At 42.5% G+C, this 23,703-nt stretch overlaps 1 protein-coding gene across 4 annotated transcripts in view; it reads left to right on the top strand.

Moving 5' to 3' along the window:
* Window positions 1-23,703, top strand: part of USP54 (ubiquitin specific peptidase 54) — a 204,447-nt gene that overhangs the window by 142,642 nt on the left and 38,102 nt on the right. For all 4 annotated transcript variants that reach the window (XM_014601451.3, XM_019497156.2, XM_019497155.2 and 1 more), the window contains exons 8-12: window positions 330-435; window positions 4,582-4,728; window positions 5,971-6,120; window positions 8,808-8,976; window positions 23,415-23,585. In XM_014601451.3, coding sequence (XP_014456937.2) covers window positions 330-435; window positions 4,582-4,728; window positions 5,971-6,120; window positions 8,808-8,976; window positions 23,415-23,585 — 743 coding nt within the window. The remainder of the gene's footprint in view (window positions 1-329; window positions 436-4,581; window positions 4,729-5,970; window positions 6,121-8,807; window positions 8,977-23,414; window positions 23,586-23,703) is intronic.

Genomic DNA, 23,703 nt, shown 5'->3' with positions numbered 1-23,703 from the left:
AATATTCCTTGAAATATTTAAGGCTTGCCTTAAAGTCTGAGTTCTGTGTCAAACAGGAACTGGTAGTGTCTCTTAACCCTGCCCGTTTTATTTCCTCAGTATTTGAGAAGGTGTATGAAGCCTCCATTTAGACTTGTTGGTTTTACGCATTAAAATATTTTCAAGGCATATACAGATCCATCACAAAAAATGAGTATAACGTTCTTTGGGTGACTTCAACATATTTTTCATCCTTTAATAGTGGCATAAAATCTACTGAACTAGGTAAGTCTGTACACACACTTATTTATCTTTTTTGAACTTTTCTTTCTTACATGTACACACTGAAGCAATCAGGCCATTTGCATGTTGGAGAGACGAGAGAAACCTACTCCGGATATGTTTGGGGAGCTACTACAGAATGCCAGCACCATGGGAGACCTACGAAACTGTCCAGTTAGTATATTTAGTTTACGTTGAATGGAAGCAAAAGACAGATGAGAGTTAATAGTGCCTACATATATGTGCCTCTGACTATTGAGGATTTTTGAGACAGATGGTTTGGACAGTTTTCTTTTGTATGATTTCCAGTGGTCCAGTTGCACGTGATCCTTTATTTAGGGAAAGGGAAAATCTTTGGGCATTTTCTGTGCCTCTTTTTGGACAGCTGGGATTATAACACTACAAGTGGTAAAAGAATGGCTATTTTGATAGGAATGAAATTGGAAAAGTGTATACTCAAGGAAACAGGTATGACAACGAAGCTGTGGCTTAATTTTGGAGGGTAGTTTTATGTTGACAGTGCTTCTGAGCTTATAGCCAGATTTAGGACAGCATTTCCGCTATGAACGCTATTTCTGTGGTGTTCCTTTTTGTAAAATAGTCAATAGAGCTTTTTCACATGCCATGACAGAATGAGAAGATAAGGATTTGCCTTCGCCTGTAGAGTGATTTTGATGGTGTTGTAATACAATATAGATAACAGAATTTCCATGCCATCTATCCCTTCCCCCCTCATGCCCCAAGTTGGTATTTCACATAAGTAAGCTCCTATCTCAGCTGGCAGTTCTATATTTGAGCTTTAGGGATGAAGCTATGCTTTTTACATTTTTCTCTTTGATTATGTCTTTGGGAAGAATGAGGGAAATTTTGACATTAGGAATTTAAAAAAAGGCCAGTAAATTCACATTCCTTTGTAATCCCCAAAAAGGTGGACTCGGGATGCTTGCAGATTTAATGCAACTTTTACAAACCAACTGACTAATTTTGGCAGTCTCAGTTTGGAATAGGACTTTTCCCTTGTCCTACCTGGATTGCCTGCCATGGTTGAGTTTCTTCTGCCTAGAACGATCTGGTGTTAGATGCCAGATGCCCACCTTTTACACCCTCTCTTTTGGTTCTGAGTGCCTCTGCCATGTGAGGACAAGTGAAAAAAGCTTAAAAATTGTTCTGTGTATTGTCCTGAATGTATGAGGCATTTTCTAAGGAGTGGCCTCGCACCCATCTTGATCATGGGAACTCTTTAGGGGATATTTCTGAGAAGAACATTGCAAATAAATGTAAGAGCAAATTAGACCATACTTAGGCTACTCATGACATACAAGTAAGAATGTTGGCCAGCAAGGAAAGGAGAAGAACTGCTACTTCAAATTTGCCAAAAGGGAATGCTCAGGTGAACTTTGCATAAGGCCAGAGTTGGTAGACAATACAATTAAATGATCCTGGCCATGGTAAAGGTAGATCTTGACACAGAAAAGCTGGATAGTTTAGCTTGAGGTGGCTGAGTCACATGAGATAATGAAGATGTAGGGTATGTTGGTTGAAAAATACAGGATCTAATTATCATTGGACAATGACCACAAGGAAGTTAAAGAAAAGGTAACCTAATATGCTGAAAGAGAACTTGAAAAGACTTCTTCAAAAACCCTTGAAGAAAAAGAACAAGAACTGCTGAACTGGACAGTGGGGCGAGAGATGAAAAAAAAGAAGACAAACTGACATTTAACCTTACAAAAGTAATTGCACATATCTGGCTAGCACCCCTGGGCTCCTCTTTTTGAAGAGTATTCCATTCTGCTGCTCCACTATATACCTGGCAAAAATGTAGGTGAATTTCTCTGGATTCAGTCTGTGGCAGTCAATAAAATAGTTGGTATTTTGCTTGTTTGGTTCCATAGGTGTACATAGGTTCTTGCAACACACAAAAAGTAGGACCCATTCTGTTAGATTTTGTAAACTGTGGGCCCAACCCTGCAAAAATTTAGGGGGTGTGTGTGTGTGTGTGTGTGTGTGTGTGTGTGTGTGTGTGTGTGTGTGTGTGTGTGTGTTACATACTGGACCAGAGCATTAGTAGGCGGAAGAAGGCTAACTTATTGATACATTTGGTGATTATAGACCAGAGTTGGAAAATACTGGTGCTATTAAATATGTAGCTCTGTGTAGCTGTAGGATTAAAGACCTTTCAAGTGGTTGGTAGAGTTTACTGATAACCCCTCTGAAGAGCAGTAGGCATTTCTGGCACTTATCCTGGCTGTGGAATAAAAGGTAACAGCTGCTTTAATCAAAGTTGTATAAGCATTTCTTTTTTAACCATCTGCTTGTCAGTTGCTTATAAATTTCAGAAACATTCACTTTTTTGAGGTTGAAGTTTTCAACCTTGATCTTTGTACAAAGGTCCATTTTCTCTTATTTTTGGAAAGTTGGAGTAAAAATGGTCCAAGGATTTGAGTAAGAAAGTGGGCAAATATTTCACATTTATTTTATTAAAATTAGCAAGCTTTTTTTAGGGAGAGGTTGGTTTAATAGGCGAAGTATGGAAAGCTGAAGTATAATATAGTCCATGTGGCAGTGGAATGCCTTTGATTTATCTAGTACAAATTCTTTGGTTTGACTGAATTGCTCGCCAATCACTGTACTTTCCCTCTTTGTTGGAGTAATTCTGAAGAGGCTTAGCTAAAAATGGAACTCCTAACAATAGAAGAGGACTTCAGGTTCCTCCCCTACCAGGCAGACGACAGGGTAGAGATAGATACACCTTATAGACTAACTGAAAGTGAGTAAATTAGCTAAAGTTCTTTGGCATACCTTATTAGTACTTTAAATAGGCAAAAGAGGAAAAGAAAGGGAAAGAGTCTGTAGTTAAAGTAAATCTGTTGTCTTGATGTAAGCCACAGATGCTCTCTTGTACTGGATTTTGGCCACCTGAATGACAGTTGCAAAATGTATGTCAATTTGTCATTCTCTTTTCCTAAGATTTAAACATCACAGACTTCAGTTTTCTCCCCTCTGTTACCCATACTTAAGTTGATATTGGATGACTTAACTAGTGTTCTCTCCCTCAGTTACTTAGACTGAAAGATGTTGCAATAAAATATGTAAGGAGAATTCTGATGAATTAATTTTATAAAGCCAGTCACCTTTATACATTTCTGCCTAGGGGAAGAGGCATGCTAAAGTTTTTTGGGGTTTTTTTCTAGTCCCTGGATGCACTGTCAGGATTAATTATTCCAGTGGTGAAACAGGTCTCTGTGAGAATGAGAAGCCTTTTGCAAAAAGGCATTTTTGTCCTGAGAAGCTCTGTGTAAATAAGCATAAAGTGATCTGGCATTTGGGTAGGGAGGACTTTACAGTGACTCTGTCGGAGCTAAATGGTCAACTGATTTGTTTCAGTTTTGCGTCACTTGTTGGAATTATGGTGATCTTCTCTTATTTTGCATAAGAAAATATTTGATTATTGTCAGTACTTTCAAAAAGATTCCTGATCACTGTGCTTTGTATATGGCTCTATTAGGGTGATGTTGTAGACATGAGTGTCCAGGAATTATGTGAGATGCAACGATTTTTGAGGGTGATATCTTTTATTGGACCAACTGTATAGTTGGGATAAAGTTAGACAAGCTTCATGTCGCCTGCATCCAAATACCTAAGTGTTGGGTGTTTAAATCTTAGAAAAAGGGGAGGACAAACTGACATATATTTTGCAGCTGTCATTCAGGTGGCAAAAATCCAGGTCACCTGAAGAAGAATGCTTTGCATTCAAAAGCTTGTCTGATTTCATCCCAACTATAACAGTACAGTTAGCCCAATAAAAGGTATCACCCCAAAGAAACCCTCGATCCCCACATAATTCCTGGATAGTCACTACTACAATATTACTCTAACACTACCATAACATGGAAGATATCAAAATCCTATTTTTGTATGCAATTTAATTTTTTTTAACTACTGCTACAGAATCTAGAAAAAGTTTCCAAATAACAACAGATGGTAGAAAGTGAATCTTCCTGCTGATTCCCAATGGAGTGCTGAGGATCCTCCAGTTTTTCCTCCCTGCTTTTTACTTGCCTTCTTTGAGATTGTACCTTGTAGCTGCTATCCTTAGTTTGTAGAATTAGCAGTATTCACTTTAAAATTGTGAATACCAAGCAAAGTTTAGTATAATTTGCCAAACTTTCTCCAATCTTCTCAACGGAGAGTGTGTTGAATCTGCTACACTCTAGTCTTTCTGCTTTGAAGCAGGAATTTGGTATTGCAGGAAGACCCTGCAATGGTAATACAATGAAGAATAAAGATCTTTTTTCAAAAGGGGTTGTTTTGTTTCAGAGTAACTGTGGAGAAAAAATCCGAATTCGCCGTGTGCTGATGAACTCTCCCCAGATCATCACTATTGGTTTAGTGTGGGACTCGGATCACTCCGATCTGGCCGAAGATGTAATTCACAGCTTGGGTACTTGCCTCAAACTGGGAGATGTAAGTCTATTGTACTTTTTACAACCTCTCAAAATCTTTGCATTTCCCATGTGGGGGTCTGGGCTGGTCACATACCTGCTGCCACCTTCTTGATTTTCTTTTCTTTCTGCATTTGACCATCCAGGTCCCACTGTAAGAAAAGCTTGGCTAGATCCAAAGTTCTAGTCCATTGTGAATGCTTCTTGAAGCCTGTGAATATTGTTGGAACTAGTCTGACAATTTGTTTCCTTGTCTTTCCCATTCCTATAGTTACCATAATTCTTATTCTTACTTAAACTAGCACCGCAAAAAAACAAGTTATCCCACTTAGTACTGAAGAGAATACCTAAGACGAAATGGCCCACTTCTTTAGAAGGCAATGTCTCCTTTTCAAGATGACCAAGTTCATTATTGTTCAGAACAGTGATTCCCAGCCAGGGTGCCATGCAATATTAGCACTGTTCAGTGTGTTAACACCTACACACGATTCACAAGATAAACCCAGAGATTTCAAATAGGAATCTACAATGTCAAAAACATTGTGACCTGTTGTGGTGTTTCTGAGTTCTTACAACAGAAGGATTGCTGTATTTTTCTGTAGTCAAAATATGAGCAAAAGCTAAAAGCTGTAATTTTTTGAGTCTAAAAAGGTTGAGAACAACTGGCATAGAACAATGCCATCTTTTGCTGCTCTTGACCAGTAAGAAGTTACACCTATTGGGGCAGATGAAGAGGACACTCCACTGTCCTTTTAAAGGGAATTTTTTTAAAAGTATCTTTTTTTTTTTTTTTGTAAAGCCTCATGAAGGCATTAAAAATTGAAAATGGCCTCAAAGTGCAAATTTCAGATCTAAATCAAAGTTTGCGGGTGTTATTTTGATTTTTGTTTTGAATCAATTATTGATGGAATATGTGGGTTTATCTCCATTTGAAGAACAGGGATTTCTTTCTATATTTCTAACAGAGCCAAAGTATAAAAAGGAATTGCACCTTTGATATAAACACCTTTACATAGCAGCTATGCCCTTGAAGACTGACTCTTGTGTTTGGGATCTGGCAACCTTGGTTTTGTTGTCACTTCTGCCACTGAGTTTATCTGTTACCAAGAGTCAGTCATTCTGTACCTTATTTTTTAATAGAAGGAAAAACTTAAGAGCACAACCTCCATTTAAAGCATTTTGACATATTAAAATGAAAAGTAGGATGTTAAATGCAAAACATTTTATTCTCTCCTTTCTTCTCCCCACCCTAACTCTTTTCAAGCTCTTCTTCAGAGTAACTGATGACAGAGCAAAACAGTCAGAATTGTATTTGGTGGGAATGATCTGCTACTATGGGAAACATTACTCTACGTTCTTCTTCCAAACTAAAATTCGCAAGTGGATGTACTTTGATGATGCTCATGTTAAAGAGGTAAGAAAATTAGAGTTTATTTTTGTAACCCCAAGGAGCTTTGTTGGTGTTGACAAGGGCAGATTAATATTGATTTCTTATGATTTCCAGAATTTTGTGTATTCTCACATTTTGAGGTCTAGCTTCATACTGCTCTTCCTTTTTCTGAATGAAGTAACATCTTTTGTAATTCCCTTGGAGGAGACACTTTCTCTAGAAGATCTGATTTTTTAACTTTTTTTTTTTAAAAGATCATCCACCTTTAAAAATAAGGCCTGACAGAGAGAGTGTAAAGAATCTGAAAGGGATTCAGGAGGGGAAAGAGGAGAATGGAAGTGTGCAGGATCTTATTCCTTCTCCATTCAAAGCTTCTTTCTTGTGTGATGGGAGGGTCCCATAATCAACACTATTGCTCATCTTCATGGTGTCACCTCAGACTGTTGTTTAATTCCCATTGACCTTTCTTTGATTTTTTGGTGCCTGCACTGCTGATGGCAAAAGTTGAAACAGCTGTGGACTTCTATACAGCAGAGACCTGCATGGCAACCAGTACCAGGTAAACTGACAATTGTTCAGTGGTACCAGAAGGCCCAGGGGACCCTCTCTTTGGTTCTGTTTAATTGCCTGCCAGTCTTACCTTGATGCTGTTGGTTGAGATCCTACAATTTACTTGTGCTTATGGTTGCATTTCTGCCTTTTCCCCTCCTGAGAAGTGGTACTGCTGTTAAGTCCCTACTTCTCATGTTCTCAGCTGAAGTATCTGGATGGCATTCCTTTCTAGTTGCTGCTAGTAGCTATTCCCTAAGGCACATTCTCCCCTTCTTTTTTTTTGCTGCACGTAGGATGAAGTCAAAGGCAACAGCACTAGGATATCGGCACATGATTACTACATTGCATCGGTTTTCACGGTTCCATTTCATATCCCTATCCTTTTGTCTCCCTTGTTGCAAAGGTAACAAAGGAAAGCTTCCTGCTATAATTTCACCAAGCACAGCCTCCAAATAAGTGTTCTAAGCCTTTGCTAGAGAAATTATACTATGGAGAAATGTGAACATTTGTTTTTGGTCACGTTTCTCTATAGTAAATGCCTTGCCAAGTGTTATGCAGTGCTTTACCAGAGTGCATGTGTAAGAAGCCAACATGTTGAAGTAGATCTTTTCTGAATTGCCTCAAACCTGTACTAAAACGCAAGGAAGTGTTTTTGAATGAATATGGGCTACACTCAAGGAATTGATGACCAGCAGAACGAAATGAAAAATGCAGCCATATTGACCTTTTTAGGAGAAGAAATGCTGGTACAGCAAGGTGGTTAATACTTTGCATGGTGAGTGATTTCCCTCCAGGTGTTAGTTTTGACCTGAACTAAACCCAGTACTGGAAATCTGATTTGTGGGTTTGGGGTTCCCCTCCACATATCTTGTCTGTAGTGATGGATAAATTGTTTTATTGGTACCAAAGATTAAAATAATAGTAATAATAATAACAACAACAATAATAACAACAAAAACCCAAACAAATAAAAAAACCCACCTGGTTTTGGTCAATGCAGTGCTGGAAAATTTCATGTGGTAAGAAGTTTTATAACATTAATAAACTAATTAGCATTAGTTGTTTAAACCAGTGGCACTCAATCCTTTGGTCCCATGAGCCAGGTGACCAGTGTGGGACCAGTTCATTGGGTGAATCCAGCCCCATGCTGCCTTTACCTAGCCCTGTACACATGGATTGAGCCCTGCATTGCCTCATCTAGCCCTGGGCACCCAGATTGGTCCTGCCACCTCCACAGTGCCCTGTGGGCTCAGATTAAGCTCTGACCCTGCCTGGCCCTGCATTCCCAGATCAGACCCACGCCAATCCCATCCACATTGGGGCTCTGCATCACTCCCATCTGGCTCTGAGCATCCACACTGAGTCTGCATTACCTCTGGCTGGCCCTGCACACTACGATCAGGCCCACACCAGTCTCACCTGGCCCTGTGTGTCCCAATTGGGTCCTGTGCTGCCTCAGCCCAGCCTTGCATACCCAGATTGGCCCTGTGTGTTTGATCTAGCGTGCAAGACTAGGCTGTCCAGCCCACAGGGCTCACCACAGTTCTGAAATTTGGCAGCAAGGGAACAGCAATTAATGCTGCTATCACTCTGTCACTGCTAAATTTTTGGACCCAGGGGAGCCCCATAGGCTAAATCACATGGCTCTGTGGATTGGATCTTCCCTACAGGCCAGGGGTTGATCACCTCCTGGTTTAAACATAAAAGAGTAAATATATTACTTATTAGACAAAGTGGTTTTCAGTTCTTTTGGCAGTGGGCTTCTGTCCACTTGGTGTTACAAATAATGTCCTTTTTTTTTTTACAGTGTGTTAGCTGTCAAAAGAAGGGAAAGACATGCCAATTTTAATTAACATCTTACTTCCAATTACATTTCAGAGTTTATAATTGGAATGAAATGCTTCTCTACATGTGACCTTCTATAGTGATGCTCTGAAGAAAATGATCACAGCCTTCTTTCCAACCACTTTCCAGTAGTTCATCATTACCTGGGGCATTCATTGCTGGATTTTAAAGGCCAGGTGTAAAGAAAATGTTACTTGATTGTACGGTGCAGCCTGGGAAAAAACAGTCTCAATGAAAATGGACAAAGTTTAAAAGAAAGTAAAAAACAAAACTAAGATGTTTTTGTTCTTGCATTATTATTTTTTTAAATTCAGATTGGTCCAAAGTGGAAAGATGTTGTGACCAAGTGCATTAAGGGTCATTATCAGCCTTTGTTGCTGCTTTATGCTGATCCAAGAGGAACACCAGTGTCAATGCAAGACCTTCCTTCTCAGCTGGATATACAGCAGTATACCAGGACCTGCTATGATAGTGAGGACTCAGGTAGACTTGCTAAACCTTACAACCGTCCCTGTTGCAGCCTTTTTGTATTGAAAATGTTTGCTTTATCTTGTGTGGATTTTTGCTCATGTGTCTGTGTTGCTGTTCAAAGCCAAACTAAGCAGTCTTGGGAAAGATCCTTAGTATTTAACCTTTTAAACCTTTCATTCCCAAATGAATGTTTCCCTAGGTTTTGTAAGCACATCCTTCTGCCTCAAGGACTTGCAGAGATTGTCTTTTAAGATCAGACATCAGTTGGAGGAGAACAGACTGTGATGTTCCATACTTTTTTACCCTGTTCAGGACATCTCAGTCTCTCTGGGGCACACTCAGATATTGCCAGTCAGAATTCTGAGAGACAGAACACTATTGCTAAGTCCAGAATTCCGCTTCATAAATATAATCTTCCACCCTGGTGATAAAAAACCCTTATTCTAAAACATCCAAAGTGTCTATTTAAAAATAAATAGATCTTGATATTTATCTTTGCCAACCATGTCTGAGAGAATATTGACAATAGGGAAGAACCTCTGTATATTAGATGGACAGGGAAATAATAACTGATTTCTCTGCCAGTTGAATTAATAAGTCTATCCACAGTTCTTGACAGGAAGGAGACAGGAGCAGTGATGCAAAAAATACATACTTAAAAAAATAGAAATGAGGAGGAGGGTGGGGGGCAAAGAAGTCTATGATAGAAGAATGTTAGTAGAAGATTTATTAAAGAAACTTAATCAATGTGTTTGGAGTAAATAGAAAGTAGACTTAAGTTTATACTGTGGTGGTCTTGCAAAGAAGTCTGATTCGACCTGTAGATGTTTGTGGATTAGGTCTGCACATGAGATTGGGTTCATAGGTTGCTAAGGGCAAGGTGAGAGTAGAACCAGAAACACAACAGCTTCATTCTGGACTTCAGCCTATTCACACAAATAGTTATAAAAGCATTTGTGGCAGACCTGGCCCTCTCGTATAACTCTTTTCTCCATGACCTTTATGGTTGGTGAAAATGTGGAGTCTCTACTAATAGATTGTCAACATATTTAAATAAAGGAATCTACCACAAACCCCAAAACAAGCAATATTCTGAGCAAACCTACTGAAGCCATCACTTGACAAAAGATCATGCAAATTACTCTCTAGAGCCATGCTTCTTGTTTCTAGGAAAGCTACTTAAGAAGACTTCTAAAAAGAATCCCCTGTGCTGCATCTTGGCTGCAACTATTTTTGTGGACTTCAGGTTAAGATATATTACAAAAGTCATTCTTAAGGGTCTGGTGAAAGACTTAAAATGAAAAATACTTCTGTATTCATTTGCCTGAACTTTTCTGTAGTATTGAATTCTGGTTTATCCTAACCTGTCTCCCAAAAGCTTTGGAGTTGAAGAGAAATACCATAAAATGATTCAGGTGTTTCTCTTCAAACTGAACCCAGAAGTTTATTATGAGCCACCTGCTCTTCTGCCTCTCTTACTGAGTCCCAGGAGGCCCAGTCCACTCTACGTTTATACAACATTTTTACAAAGCTGTCGAGAGGGTTGGCATTGAAATGCCAGCAGCATACAGATGACATCTAACTGTACAAATCCAGCTTTGCCATTGTGAAGTTGAAATCTGCACCTGCAAGAACAGCAGTTGATTAAAGCTGAATCCAGGCCAGATAACAGACTGCTGGAAGAAAAAAAGGATCCAAAGAATTTGTCTTCTTTTCAGTCTCCTTTACAAAGAGGGTTTCTACTCTGTCATCCTGCAGCTTCAAATTTTTGGATTCCTCAATAGTATTGGATGTTCCCGTATAGCAATAATAATAATAGTCAAAATAATAATCTCACATCCATCTGCAGCAGGCCAGAAGATATTACCTCAAATGATAAGTAATACCATACTTACTCAAATATAAGATTACCCTGAAACCCTGAGTATCAGACAACCCCCTTAGTTAGTTTCTTTATAGGGAAAATTTATAAATTTGTTACAATTTTCCAGGTATGGAATCTAATTATTGAAGGGTTGTTTTGAATTTGTTCCCCTCCCCACTGCTTTTTTTCTTTAAAAAAAATATACGCACACACATGTACATACACACACATGCATCTGTAGCTCTATCGCTCTGTCTCATGACTGATCCAGTTCACTTGACAGCCCATCACACACATACAGCTAATCATCATCATTATCCCGTTACAGTAACTACAACCATGCACCTGCATGCCTGTCACAATCATGCTGACTTGCCTCCATTCCCTCCCCTTCCTACCCCCTCCCCCCCCAACTCTCCCCAAAATCCATCTGTTTTTCCACCCGGTCCTTAGTCCACATAATTTTCATTGCTGTCTTGTTCCTTGTCATCCTTGTCAGTCACTACCTCTTTGATGCTGTTATCATTGTCTTCCTCCTCATTTTTGTCATCTTCTCTGGGGGCCCTACTCTTGAACAGTCTGTATCAGTCTCGTCTTTTCCATATGACCTCCACCATCTTCTCCCTGTAGTCTTCTACTGTCTTCCTGTAGTACCCCTGCAGCTCATTTAGTACCATTTTGACACAGTCCTCAACTAAGAGGCTGGTGGGCTTGTAGATGAGCAGGTTCCTGGTCTTCCACAGGGTGTTTCTGAAGCAGGATATGAGTGGGTCGAAACCAGTTGTTAGGGTTTCTTGGTGCTTGGTTAGGTGTCCAAACAGTGCTGCCTCTCTGATCAGGATCTTTGTAAGCTACTGTGGACAGATTCCGGGCAGATCACAGCAGGGTCTGTTTGGTCATGCTAGTAAAGGTAACCAATTTTACGTTTGCTGCTGGCTTTAGCCAAGGACCCACTGTTCAGGGCCCTTGCCTCTGCTGCAGCCAGGCTAGTAGATAACACACAGAGGCCACCCTGGGCTTGTCAGCAATGCAAAATGAACTAAGGAAGTTAAACACAGTTAAACAAATAAACTATGACTCAGCTGTCTTCCAGCAGTTCTTCCAGGCTTCACCTTCTGGTTGCCTCTTATATTTCAGAGGCTTTGCAGAGGCTGTGGGCTTGTGGAAGTAAATCAATCAAACAAGCAAACAAACAAACAACAAATAAATGAACAGGAGGGAACCATGCTCTCGGCCCTTCCAATTTATCCAGGACCTTGTAGAATCATGGCAGTCCCCAGATCCACGGGCGTATGTTGGGGAGTGAGTATACCTCCCAGCATTGTAGCAGGTGACCTGCAAAATATTTCACAAAGCAAGCTGTTTTGGAGCCTCCCCTGGCTGCCAGTTTGCAGATCTGGCCTGTGTAGTTGGCTCAGAGATGAAGCCAAATGTCTGGCATTCCTTGGCTCCCGGTCCATTTCATTTTATACAGCATGGTCCTCGCAACATTTACCTATTTGGATCCCCAGAAAAAAGTGCACTTGAGCCTTTGGATTCTATAGATAATTTGCTCTGAATGGGCAAAGAGCAGTGTGTTGTACAGAAATACTGGTACCAATACCACACTCATGAGCGCCATGTGCCCCCACATCAACAGGCAGGTGTGTGTTCCACAGTCTCAGTTTCTGTCTGATCGAGGCCTCAGCCTTTTTCCACATTTTTTCTCGTTTCAGCTCTGGATCAAAGACCACCCCAAGGATCTTTACCCCTTGGTGGAGGATGGAGACTCCCAGGGTAGACAGATCCCCAAGCGTGCCCATTGCCAGGCAGGTGCTCATGCCTACGTTGAGTTGTCTCCTGTCACTGCTCCATATGCTTGGGAGTGTTGCAGCACTTTCTACCACCCATTTGTTTGCACAGGACATTGAGGTTAACAAAGTAGGCCAGGACTCTCATGCCTTCTCTACTTTCCCCGGGGATCTTCACTCTGCTGATCCCAGGGTCTCGCCTGATCCGATGGCATAGTGGTTCCATCATGCAGATTAAAAGTATTGGGGAGAGCAGGCAGCCCGGCTGGACAACCATCTCTACTGTGCTCAGGGCAGTCAGGAAGCTGTTCACCAGCACCTTGTTGTTCATGTTGGTGTGCAGTGCTTTTATCCATGCAGCAAAGGTCAGGGGGACCCCCATCTTCTTCAGCATCTCAAATAGAAGTCTGTGAGAAACTTGGATGAAGGCCTTCTGTGGGTTCAGGTTCAGCATGACAACATACAGCCTTCTCTCCCATTGGTACCATAGTGCATCCTGCAGTTGCAGCAGGGCTTCATGGATCTGTTGCCCCAGCACTGGGCATGACTGGTTCTCGTGGATCACTCCATCTATAACAGACTTGAGCCACTCAGCCAAAACTTTGGCCATTAATTTATAATCAAAGCTCAGGAGCATTATGGGTCTCCAGTTTTTTAGCTCATCCATCACCCACTTCTTGTAAAGAAGGATTATGAGGCCCTGATCCATTGCAGCCCCCAGGTGGCCCTCCTGGAGCTGCTTGCTATACAGCTCCAGCAGGTCCAGGCCTACCTGGTCTCAGAAAGTAATGTAGAACTCAGTGTGCCCCAGGAGTATTACCATACTCGAAACTGTGGAGAGTACTGGTGGTTTTCTCCAGCATCCACTCCTCCACCAGCTTCTGACCCTTGTCTTCTCAGAGGGCCCAGATGAGCTTCTGCAGACATCTCTGCATGGCCTTTGGGTCCTCTGGGCATGCTGTGTACATCTCTCTGTAGAAGGTTGCTGTTGTCTCCAGCATCCCTTTGTTCAACCAGTGGCTCACGCTGACTCCGTCCACCAAAGTGGTCATGGTCTCCCTCCTGGTCTTCTTCAGTCTGCCAAAGTAAGCAGACCACTTCTCCCCCTCTTCCACCCATGGGGCCTGTTCTCTGCAACAAGTCTTGATCTGGGATTTCACCTTCTATATGACCTCCTTCATGTCCCAGTCCCAAGTCACTTCCTTGTGCAAAGGCTCTGCAATTTGCAGTTTAGGCATTTATGGTGCCTCCTCTGCATCCAGGCTTGACCTGTTGGAAAAATGCCCTCATTCTCTCTTTGATGTTGGCCCACCACTCTGTGTGGTTCCGATACCCAGATCTGAGGTCCTCCACTCCGCATAGCATTGTCTGAAGTCCCAGTCGGTCTTTTCATCATCCAGGAGGCTCACATTCAGTTTTCATACTCCTCTGTTCCTCTTGCAATGCCCACCCCCCCCCATCTTTGCTTCAACTGTTAGGAGGCCAGTGGTCTGAGAAGCAGATGGGTGTGGATTTGACTTTCACTGCTTTCCAGCCCTCAGGAAGGAAGAAAAAGTCTATATGCAACTGCATACATCCAATAGGGTCTACGTGGGTGAAGTTTTCCCCAGGTCCCTGGGCTCCTTTGTCCCCATCCACCAAGCTGTGGCCATAGACGAGTTGTCTTAGCATCCTAGAAGATCTGTCCAGACCTGTCTTTTGGCCTCCACTGTCTCCCTTGTGATGCAGTTGAAACCTCCTGTGATCAACACTGGTCAGGTACTAGGCATTGCCACGGTTATTTTTTCTAGGAAAGCATACCTCACTTTTCCTTGTTGGCCAGTGCATAAACATTTACAAGGTCATATTTCCCTCTCTTTGTTTCAAAGGTGACTTGTAGTAATCTACCTGCAATAATCTCTCTGGACTGTAGGGAGAGAGAGAGACCACACCTGTATGCTTCTGAGACCACTGCCTCCTAACAGTAGAGGCAGAGATGGGGGTGCAACCCAAGAGGGGCAGAGGAGTAAGGAAGCTGAATGTGAGCCTCCTGGATGACAAAAGGACCCTGTGGGACTTCAGACTGTTATGCAGGGTGGAGGACCTCAGACCTGGGTACCGGGGCCACACAGAGTGGTGGGCCAACAACTGTCTCCTTTCAGGAGGATTGTGACACCTGCTGTCCTGTTGTCATCTGATCTGCTTTACATGGTCTGACCACATGGCCACCATCTCTCAAACAAAGCATAGTTTTTGGAACTGGGCAGACAACATTCATGGAGACAAATGTCTGCGTATAGCTGGTTCAAATGTTGTATGGTGTCCCATTTTTCTTTATCATGCTTCTTACATTTACCAAGGCTGTTTGTGTCCCTATTATAAAAGGTGCGAGCTTCCCCTCCCAGTGCTACAATAGGGAAAATAAATCAAGGGGAATAAAGTAGCCCTGTTGCCCTCTGTCTCCCCCAGCTTCTTCTACCTACAGCTCTTTTCCCCCCTTCTTACTGTCAGACCCTGCTCTTCCTGAGCACAGGGAAGTGTGGGACAAATTTGAAAATGGTGGCCTTGAAATAAACATACCCGTAGTAACTTGCACATAGGGAAATTATTGCAGGCACCCACAGAAAATGCTGCAAGTTTTAGCACAGGTATACATATACACACTTTTAAGCAGCACTTTTGTATCTACTTAGAGAGAGTACAAATGATGCATGATATTAGTCCAAAGCCAAAAGGTTCATAATTTACCATATAGTTCATAGGGCTGGGTGGGCCCCAGCAAAAACAATAGCATTTCAAGCCATGGTGACTCCACCGATCAGCACTGATCAGTATGTGTGTATACTCCAGATACAAAGGATCCACATGCTAATTAGCCCCCCACACATGACTGGAACCTAGTATTCTTGTCAGTGAGTCCAGGGATCCTCCAAAAATGTATGTGTAGATGAGGCACAGGGCAACCTGGTCCAGCTCCACCTCATGGAGGACAAGGCCACGCTAATCATATGCAGCAGGCTGAGAGAGGGGCCAACAGCGGGATTCTAGGTGAACTGTTTGGGGCCTTATTTGGTGATGTTTGCCAGACATTTAAGCCCGGTTAAAAACAGGGCTAATTGGAAATGGGAAAGAAAGGCACAGCTCAGCTGTAGGAGTGAAGAAGAAATTTAAATGTATGCAGTGTGGTGGCTTACTGTGAGCAGGCCTGAATTTTTGACCTATCCCTCATGCTGGAATCTCACTGACCTTCATCAGCCTCTCTTACTCATCTGCCACGCCTTGATGGTTTGATTCTCTTTGGGGAGGTTGGATGACTCTTTGGTGAAGGTCTGTCTGTCAAGGTCACAGTTTTTCTTCAGGGCTGCACCTCCTCTGCACCCTGCCCCTTTCCTCTCAGGCCTGTGATAGAACATCCCCATTGATCTGGAATGAGGGTGCCTATCGGGGTCCTCTCTCTGGACTCCTCTGGATTCTGTAGTCTGCCTTTCACCAGTCCTTATTTCATCTCTAGCTGAATGCCTTCCCTCATGAAACTTAGAAAATCATTTTAGTCCTTGGACCAACTTATTTCTTATTCTCCTGGCCTTCTCTCCACCTTACTTCAGGCTTTACGAATTTAATTACCTTGGAAATGCTGAGGTAAAGGCAGCACAGCTGTTCCTAAACACAAATCAATCTCTTCTGCACTGCTTCTTCCCAGCTGCAATTCATTTGCACTAATAAAGTAAATCACAGCTTATTCCTTAACCACAGACCCAAATTGATGAAAAAACAATGTTTGGAAGTGTGACAGGGTGGTTGAAACACCCTGCTACAGGAACGTGAAGAAGAATACTAGGAAAAGAAACTTACCCAGAGATGCCAAAGAAACTGTGCTGAGCCAAAGCTGGAAAGACTCCGTGCCCCAACTAATTACAGAAAACAGTTGGGGCCATGGAAGTTCAAAGGCTGCTGCAGCAAGCCCAGCTGCCGGAGTTCGAGCCCAGGATGGGGAGAGCAGCGCAGCAGAAGAAGAAAGGAAAAGCCATGCCAAAAAAGAACAGTTGAGTCAAGAAGCCAGTGAATCGCATGCTGCCATGGGGGACACAGCTGGGAATTAAGAGGCAGCTGTCTTGGGACACACGCAGGGAAGAGTAGGGCAAGCAGCCAACCTAGAGGAGGACCCATCAACAAAGGAGTCCATAAGACTAGCACCGGACCCTTAGTCCAGCAGGCAAGCAACAACAAGCCCGGAACATCTGGTGTGGTTAGGGCAGGGTGGAGCCCTGTGAAGATAAGTGGATCTCCTGAGCCTTTAATCAATCCTTTTGTCACCCAAAAGTGTTTGGTACCTCTCTCTCATTAACACCAAGATGTGGCAGGCGATTTGTGGAAGGACAGAATACTACAATTCTAGTGGGGAGACAGCTCAGTTCCAGGAGGCTCGCTTACAGGGAAGATGGATGTTTCTTGGTTTATGAGTCAGTCTGGTTGGCTTGCTGGTCTTCTGCAGGGCTCCATCTCCCCCTCACCCTACCCCTTTCCTCTCAGGCTGATGGTAACTACTCCCCAATGATAGTGAGTGGGGAATACACAATGATATGACTTCTTGGGCTCTGTCAAGTTCTTTAACCCACAGCACCTCGAGTTCTTCCTCTGGTCTAATCTGTGGTTCTGATAGGCTAATAATAGATCAACTCGGTGCTTTCACGTCTCTTCCTGGTCTTGCCCCAGGCCTCACTGACTTAATTTCTTTGAATATCCCTTAGATGCAGGGTATAGTGTCTTGCTAAATTGTAAATCAAATCCTCAGGGAATTCTTCTTCCTCTGTATATTTGTCTTGTCATGGGAAAATTAATCAAAAGGAGAGCTTCTTTTCCCTGGTTCTCAATCCCTTTATTTTTTTCACAACAAAAAATTAAAAGGAGCTCACTCTTGTTTCTTCACAAGTCTCAAGGGCAAATTATGCTGCAGCCATCTAGCTTCTGCCTGGTTTTTCTCCCCCCACGTATGCCAGATACAATCCCTTCCTTGTTCTGGCTGCCTCGGTTTCCCTCCAGGCCCCACTCCTCCTAGTGGGACTATCCTCTTTTTCTTCTTGGTTGGTCTACCCAGCTATTCCCACAGGTGTATTTCCTGCTGAGTCCCTGCTCTAGGGTACTGCTGGGCTGATCCCTACCGCTCCTCTGCCCACTTTTACTTATTTTTCCAGGAGAGTGTAGCTGATCGTTGCTTGTGACTTGTCATGGGTCTGGTGTGCAGAGGCTTTTTCTTGGATCTTCTCCACTCACAATCTCCTACGATGGTTCCCACCCCAGGGGATGCTGAATGCCAACCCTCTCTTCAGCATTCTCTTTTTAAGCTGCCTGGGTCTCTTCCCAGGCCAGTCGGGGTCAGCTCCCTGGGGTACATGTTCTCATGGCCCCAGGGCCTGCCAGTTGCTCTGTTTAATTCTGGACTGTCTTTCCCCGTGCACTGAGGATACACCACTTCTCTGTACCCATCTTGGTAAGTCTCTGGCCAGCATGGCTGGTGCCATGGGAGCATAGCAGGGGCTTCGCCACAGTCCCTGCCACATCATGCTTACTGGGCAAGTCTCTTGTTTGCCTCCAAACACCTCAGGGTGACTCTAACCCCTACCACTCTTGTCAGGGTTTGTCCTTCCCTTAATCTATGTTCTCCACCAGCTATCCTGGGGAGTGTCTCCCTCTTTGCCCCATTTCTAAGGGGACTGGAGCAACCCACGCTGCCCTGGTGTCTGCTTCACTTATCTTTCTCTAAGGCAGTTCAGATCCTCCTTTGGGGCTCGTCAGGGCCTCGGTGATGCCCATTGGTTCAGCTACCTGGATCTTCTTTCTTTACGCCAACTGCACAGCTCCCAGCTTTGCTGGTTTCTGCTTACTCTGGGGGCCACCGAATGCTATGCCCCCACCTGGCGTAGTCTTTAAATGGCCAGTTCTGCCTTCTAGGCCAATCATAGCAGGCTCCTTGGGGCACATGGTTCTGTGTCCCTGGAGCCTGCCTGTGTACTGGATCCTCCCCCACCTACGGACCTTTTTTCCTGGCACACCAGGGATGCGCCACTCTCCTGGACCTGACCCAGTAAGTCCCATGCTGGCTTGGCTGGCATCACGGGTCCATAGCAGGAGTTTGACTCCAGCCCTTGTTACACTTACCATAACTTTAAAGAGAGTCAGTGCTGAGGGAGACTGCATGCAATGGGCACTACTATATATCTTATTCATATGGGCTGCACCTAGGTAGTTTCCCATAAGTATATTTGCACATATGGGCAAAATCATGCTTAGTTTTGGCTGCATTTAGTCATATCATAGTTGATTTCCATGACTGAGCACATGCTAATTTTGGCAGCAGTTTAATGGTAGACAATGTATTTAGTGAGGTACCCTCCTTGTCCCACATGCTGACTGGGGAGAAAAACCTCATCTTGTCTTTTTAGTAAATATGGTAGTTCAGGCTGATAATTGCATGTCATGCTGTCTAGGACAGAAACCTCACTCCCTGGAGAAAGTATTAGATCATACATAATGCTACAAAGTGCACTTAAACTTTGCTTAATTCTCTTGAGTCTATTTCACAGTCTGTGCCTTGGTATTTGGAGTGTTCTATGGGATTTTTCCTTGCTATCCAAGATACTTTTTTCTTTTATAATTATGCCCTCCTACACAATAAAATGTTGTGTTTCATGGAAATAATTAAGCTTTCAACCAGTAGAGGGAGGCTTTTTAGGGCAAGAGGTATGACTTTCACACAAGTTGTACTTTGACTAGCCTTGCTCCTACAAGAATTTAGAACCACCCCATAACTAAAAACAGAACTCATTTGTTGACCAGGCTTTCTGTTTAAAATTTTTTCAAAAAGCCACAGATACAAAAACAAACTATCTACATGCATGTACACCACACATACTAAAAACACTTACATCCTATGAAGTACGCCAGGTACTTTTCCTACATACTGAAAGTAGGCAAGTGTGGGAGAGAGGAAATTAGATTTTGGATGAATTTAGGAAATGGCATACTGGATCAAACTCTTTGTTCATCTGGTGCAGGATCCTGTCTCCAACAGCAGCCAGCACTAGATAGTTAAGAGGAAGTTGCAAAAGATTCTGCATTAGGCAGATATATGTGATTAGTTTTCTCAATAGAAGCAGGAAGCCAGCTAGAGAATCAGTGGGGCCATTAGATGACCAAAATCTAAAAGGTACACTCAGGGAAGATAAGGCCATAGCAAAAAAACTAAACAAATTCTTTGCTTTGATGTTTACTACAGAAGATACTGGGTGCTAGATCAATCCTTTCTAGTAGATGGGTCTGAAGAGTTGGACCACATTGAAGTGACAACAAAGGAAGTTTTGGAACAAATTGATAAACTAAATACTAGTAAGTCGCCAAGTGAAATTGCAGAATTGCTGGCAATAATATGTAATCTGTGGTTACAAACGGCTTCCTTGCTAGAAGACTGGCAGGTTGCCAACATAACACCTATCTTCAAAAAGGGCTACAGTCGTGATCCTGGGAACTACAGATCAGTGATTCTCACTTCTATCCCTGGCAAGTTGGTAGAAACTATAAAGAATAAAATCAACAGTCACATGGATAAATATGCTCTTTTGGCGAAGACCTTATATGATTTTTTGTAAAGGGAAATCCTGCCTCGCAAATCTACTGGAGTTCTTTGAAGGTGTTAACAAGTACATGGACAAGGGGGATCCAGTTGACATCATGTATTTGGACTATCTTTAAGAAAGGAAATAAGTCTCTGTGTCGGATCTATAGAGGTAATACCCTCCTTTCCACAGCAGGGAAAATCCTTGCTTGCACCCTGCTGAACCCTTTTCTGTCTCTTGCTGAAGTCCTGCCAGAATCGCAGTGTGGTTTCAGACCACCTGTGTGGCAATTGATGTGATCTTTGTTGCCTGCCAGGTCCAAGAAAAGTGTTGGGAACAACATGAGGCCTTCATTGATCTCACCAAGTCCTTTGATTCTATCAAGTGCAAAGCCTTGTGGAAAGTACTGGCCAGGTTTGGATATCTGGAAAAGTACATCAAGGTCCTGAGGCTTCTCCATGACCATTTGGAGACCATTCTCTGTGGCAGATCAGAGACAGATCCATTTATTATCTGAACTGGGTTCAAGCAAGGCTGTGTCATTGCCCCAATTCTGTTCTCCATTTGTTGACAATCATCTTGGTTCCCATTATGCACCACCTTGCTTCTGGAATTACATAAAATACCCAATGGATGGGGGGGGTTCTTCAATCTGGGACATTTTCTGTCTAAGATCAAATACTTAACAACCATCTTTGACCTTCAATATGCCAGTGACTTTGCCATCCTTCCACACACTGAGGAAAACCACGCTGGATCTTTTCAGAGAAGCCCACCAAGCACTGGGCCTCTCTGTCAACATTAAGAAGATTGAAGTGCTCTATTAGCTTTCCTTGGGATATGAATATGACCCCCCTCCCCAGGTTACCACAGAGGGAAAGGCCCTGGAGGTAATTGAGCACTTCCCCTACCTTGGTAGATACCCCTCTCAGAAAGTGAATGAGATTCAGCACAGGATCCAGTGTGCAAGTACTTTTCTGGGGAAATTGCTTCAGTGTATCTTTATTCATGACAATCTTCAGAAAGAAACCAAGATAAAAGTCTGCAATGCAGACATCATCCCTAGTCTTCTCTATGGATGTGAAACTCGGGTGACTTACCTTTCCAGGCTCTTGAGATGACAATGGTATCACATGATGCCTTCTGAAAATCCTCCACATCAAATGGGAAGACTGCTGCACAAATGCCAGCATCCTTGCTGAAGGCGAAGTTACCAACATTGAGTTGATGATCCTCAAGCACCAACTTTACTGGGCTAGACATTGTGTGAATGCCTGACTCTTGACTCCCAAAACAAGTGTTCTATTCTTAGGGTAGTAATGGCCTGAGATCACAGTGGCCAAAGGAAATGCTACAACGACATATTGAAGGCAAACCTTAAGAAAATGGATGCCAGCATCAAGACTTGGGAGGAGCTGGCTGACTCTAGTGGCACTGCAACCTCAACCAAGCAGCTGCCCATTTTGAAGTAAAGCATCAGGCCTTTGAAGCAGAGAAAGAGCAGAGGAAGAAAACGGAGAGAAACCCTGGCCTACAGCCTATCCTCACCTGTGGACAGACCTGCAACTTCTGTGGATGGGTCTGTGGCTCAAGGATTGCACTCTGAAGTCACCTCAAGACCCCTCAATGATCCATGGGTAGAGATCATCCTTGAATCGAAGGATTTCCAATGACAGAGCTGCAGAAAGATCTCACCAAGCAACTTGAGTGGGCAAAAAAATGGCAGGTGAACTTCAGTGTCAACAAGTGCAAGGTAATGCACCTGGGGAAAAATAATATGTACATAATGCTGGATTCTGAACTAGTTGTTACAATTCAGGAAAGAGAACTTAGAGTCATTGTAGATAACTTTTTAAACACATCAGCTCACTGTGCAATGGCAACCAAAAAGCCTATAATGTTGGGCATCATTAACAAAAGAATTGAATACAGAATGGAGAACATCATGCTGTTATACAAATCCATGATGCTCCCACATCTTGAATACTTTGTGTAGTTACGGTCCCTACATCTCAAAAAGGGTGTACTTGAATTAGAAACAATACAGAGAATGGCAACCAAAATGATCAGGAGCCTGAAGCAGTTGCCATACCAGTTTGGAAAGGAAAAGCCTGAAGAGACAATGTGATAGAGGTCTATAAAATAATGACGGATGTGGACCAAGTGAACATGGAACTGTTGTTCACCAAGTCCCAGAATACTAGAACTAGAGGGCACCCACTGAAATTAATAGGTGACAGGCTTAAAACTAACAAGAGAAAGTACTTTTTAATGCAATACATAGTTAACTTGTGGAATTCATTGCCACAGGAGATTGTGGCAAAAAGCAACTGCATAGTATCAAAAAGCAACTGGATAAATTAATGGATGATAGATCTATTAATGGCTATTGAACAGAATAATTGGAGATGTTTCCTCTGGCATCTCTAAACAAGTAAATGGTAGATAGATATTGAATAAGGGATAGATCACTCTAGAGATAACCGGTTCAGTGTCTTCCCTGGATAGCATCCACTTCCGCCACTGACAGAGACAAGATACAGGGTGAGATGGACCATTGGTATGACCCAGTATGGGACTTCTTATATTCTTATGTTAGATTTTTTTCCTGATCTTTAATAGTTGTAGATGAATGTAAACCCTAAAGCATGGGGTTCAATAGCTCATTGAAAATTTGTTCTCATTAACTATTAACTGTGGATATTGTTGTTATCTATATAAATATCCAGTCCCTTTGGTTGTTACTAAGCTTTTGCCTTGGTGACATCCAGTGGCAGTGAATTCCATAGTTAAATGAATCTTAGCGAAGCAATTCCCCAGCTAGAGGTCATCATGACTCCCAAAAGGGGTCATGGCAGTTATGTCTGGGGTCACAAGTACAGAAAGATTGTGAACCATTGGTTTAATGGGTTGGATTTAATACAGGAAAAATTCAATTTGATATTAACAAGTTCTTTGACAGTTAGTTCAATGGCTTTTAGTACTATTTATGTAATAAGGCACTCAATTTAAATAAATAAGGCCCCTTCAAGTCAACTTTGCTGTCTTAGTCTTTGACTTTGTGTAGGTCATTGTCTAAGTTCATTTGCTTCTGTACATATATCTGTTTCTTGACTTCTGTTCTGTTTCCTCCATTCCATTCCTTTTTTAAATTCTCTCCTTTTATAGAACAGAGAGCCTAAACTTTGTATTTTTTTTCTTCACTAGGGAGGGAGCCTTCCATCTCGAGTGATACCAGGACAGACTCTTCTACAGAGAGTTATCCCTATAAACAATCACACCACGAGTCCGTGGTTAGTCATTTTTCTTCAGACTCGCAGGGGACAGTTATCTACAATGTGGAGAATGATACAGCTTCTCAAAGCAGCAGGGACACAGGTAATAGATACTCTTGTACTCATGTAATCAGAGTTGCAAATGTGATGATTATAGTAGAGTTCAATTAAAATAAAAACACATTTTAAAAACAATCCATGGCAGAGAAATGGTGCTTATA

Source organism: Alligator mississippiensis, chromosome 6 (genome assembly GCF_030867095.1).
Source record: "Alligator mississippiensis isolate rAllMis1 chromosome 6, rAllMis1, whole genome shotgun sequence".
NCBI classification, from domain to species: Eukaryota; Metazoa; Chordata; order Crocodylia; family Alligatoridae; genus Alligator; species Alligator mississippiensis.
Note: the sequence above shows the minus strand (reverse complement) of the source record. Positions and strands in the feature narration are given on the sequence as shown.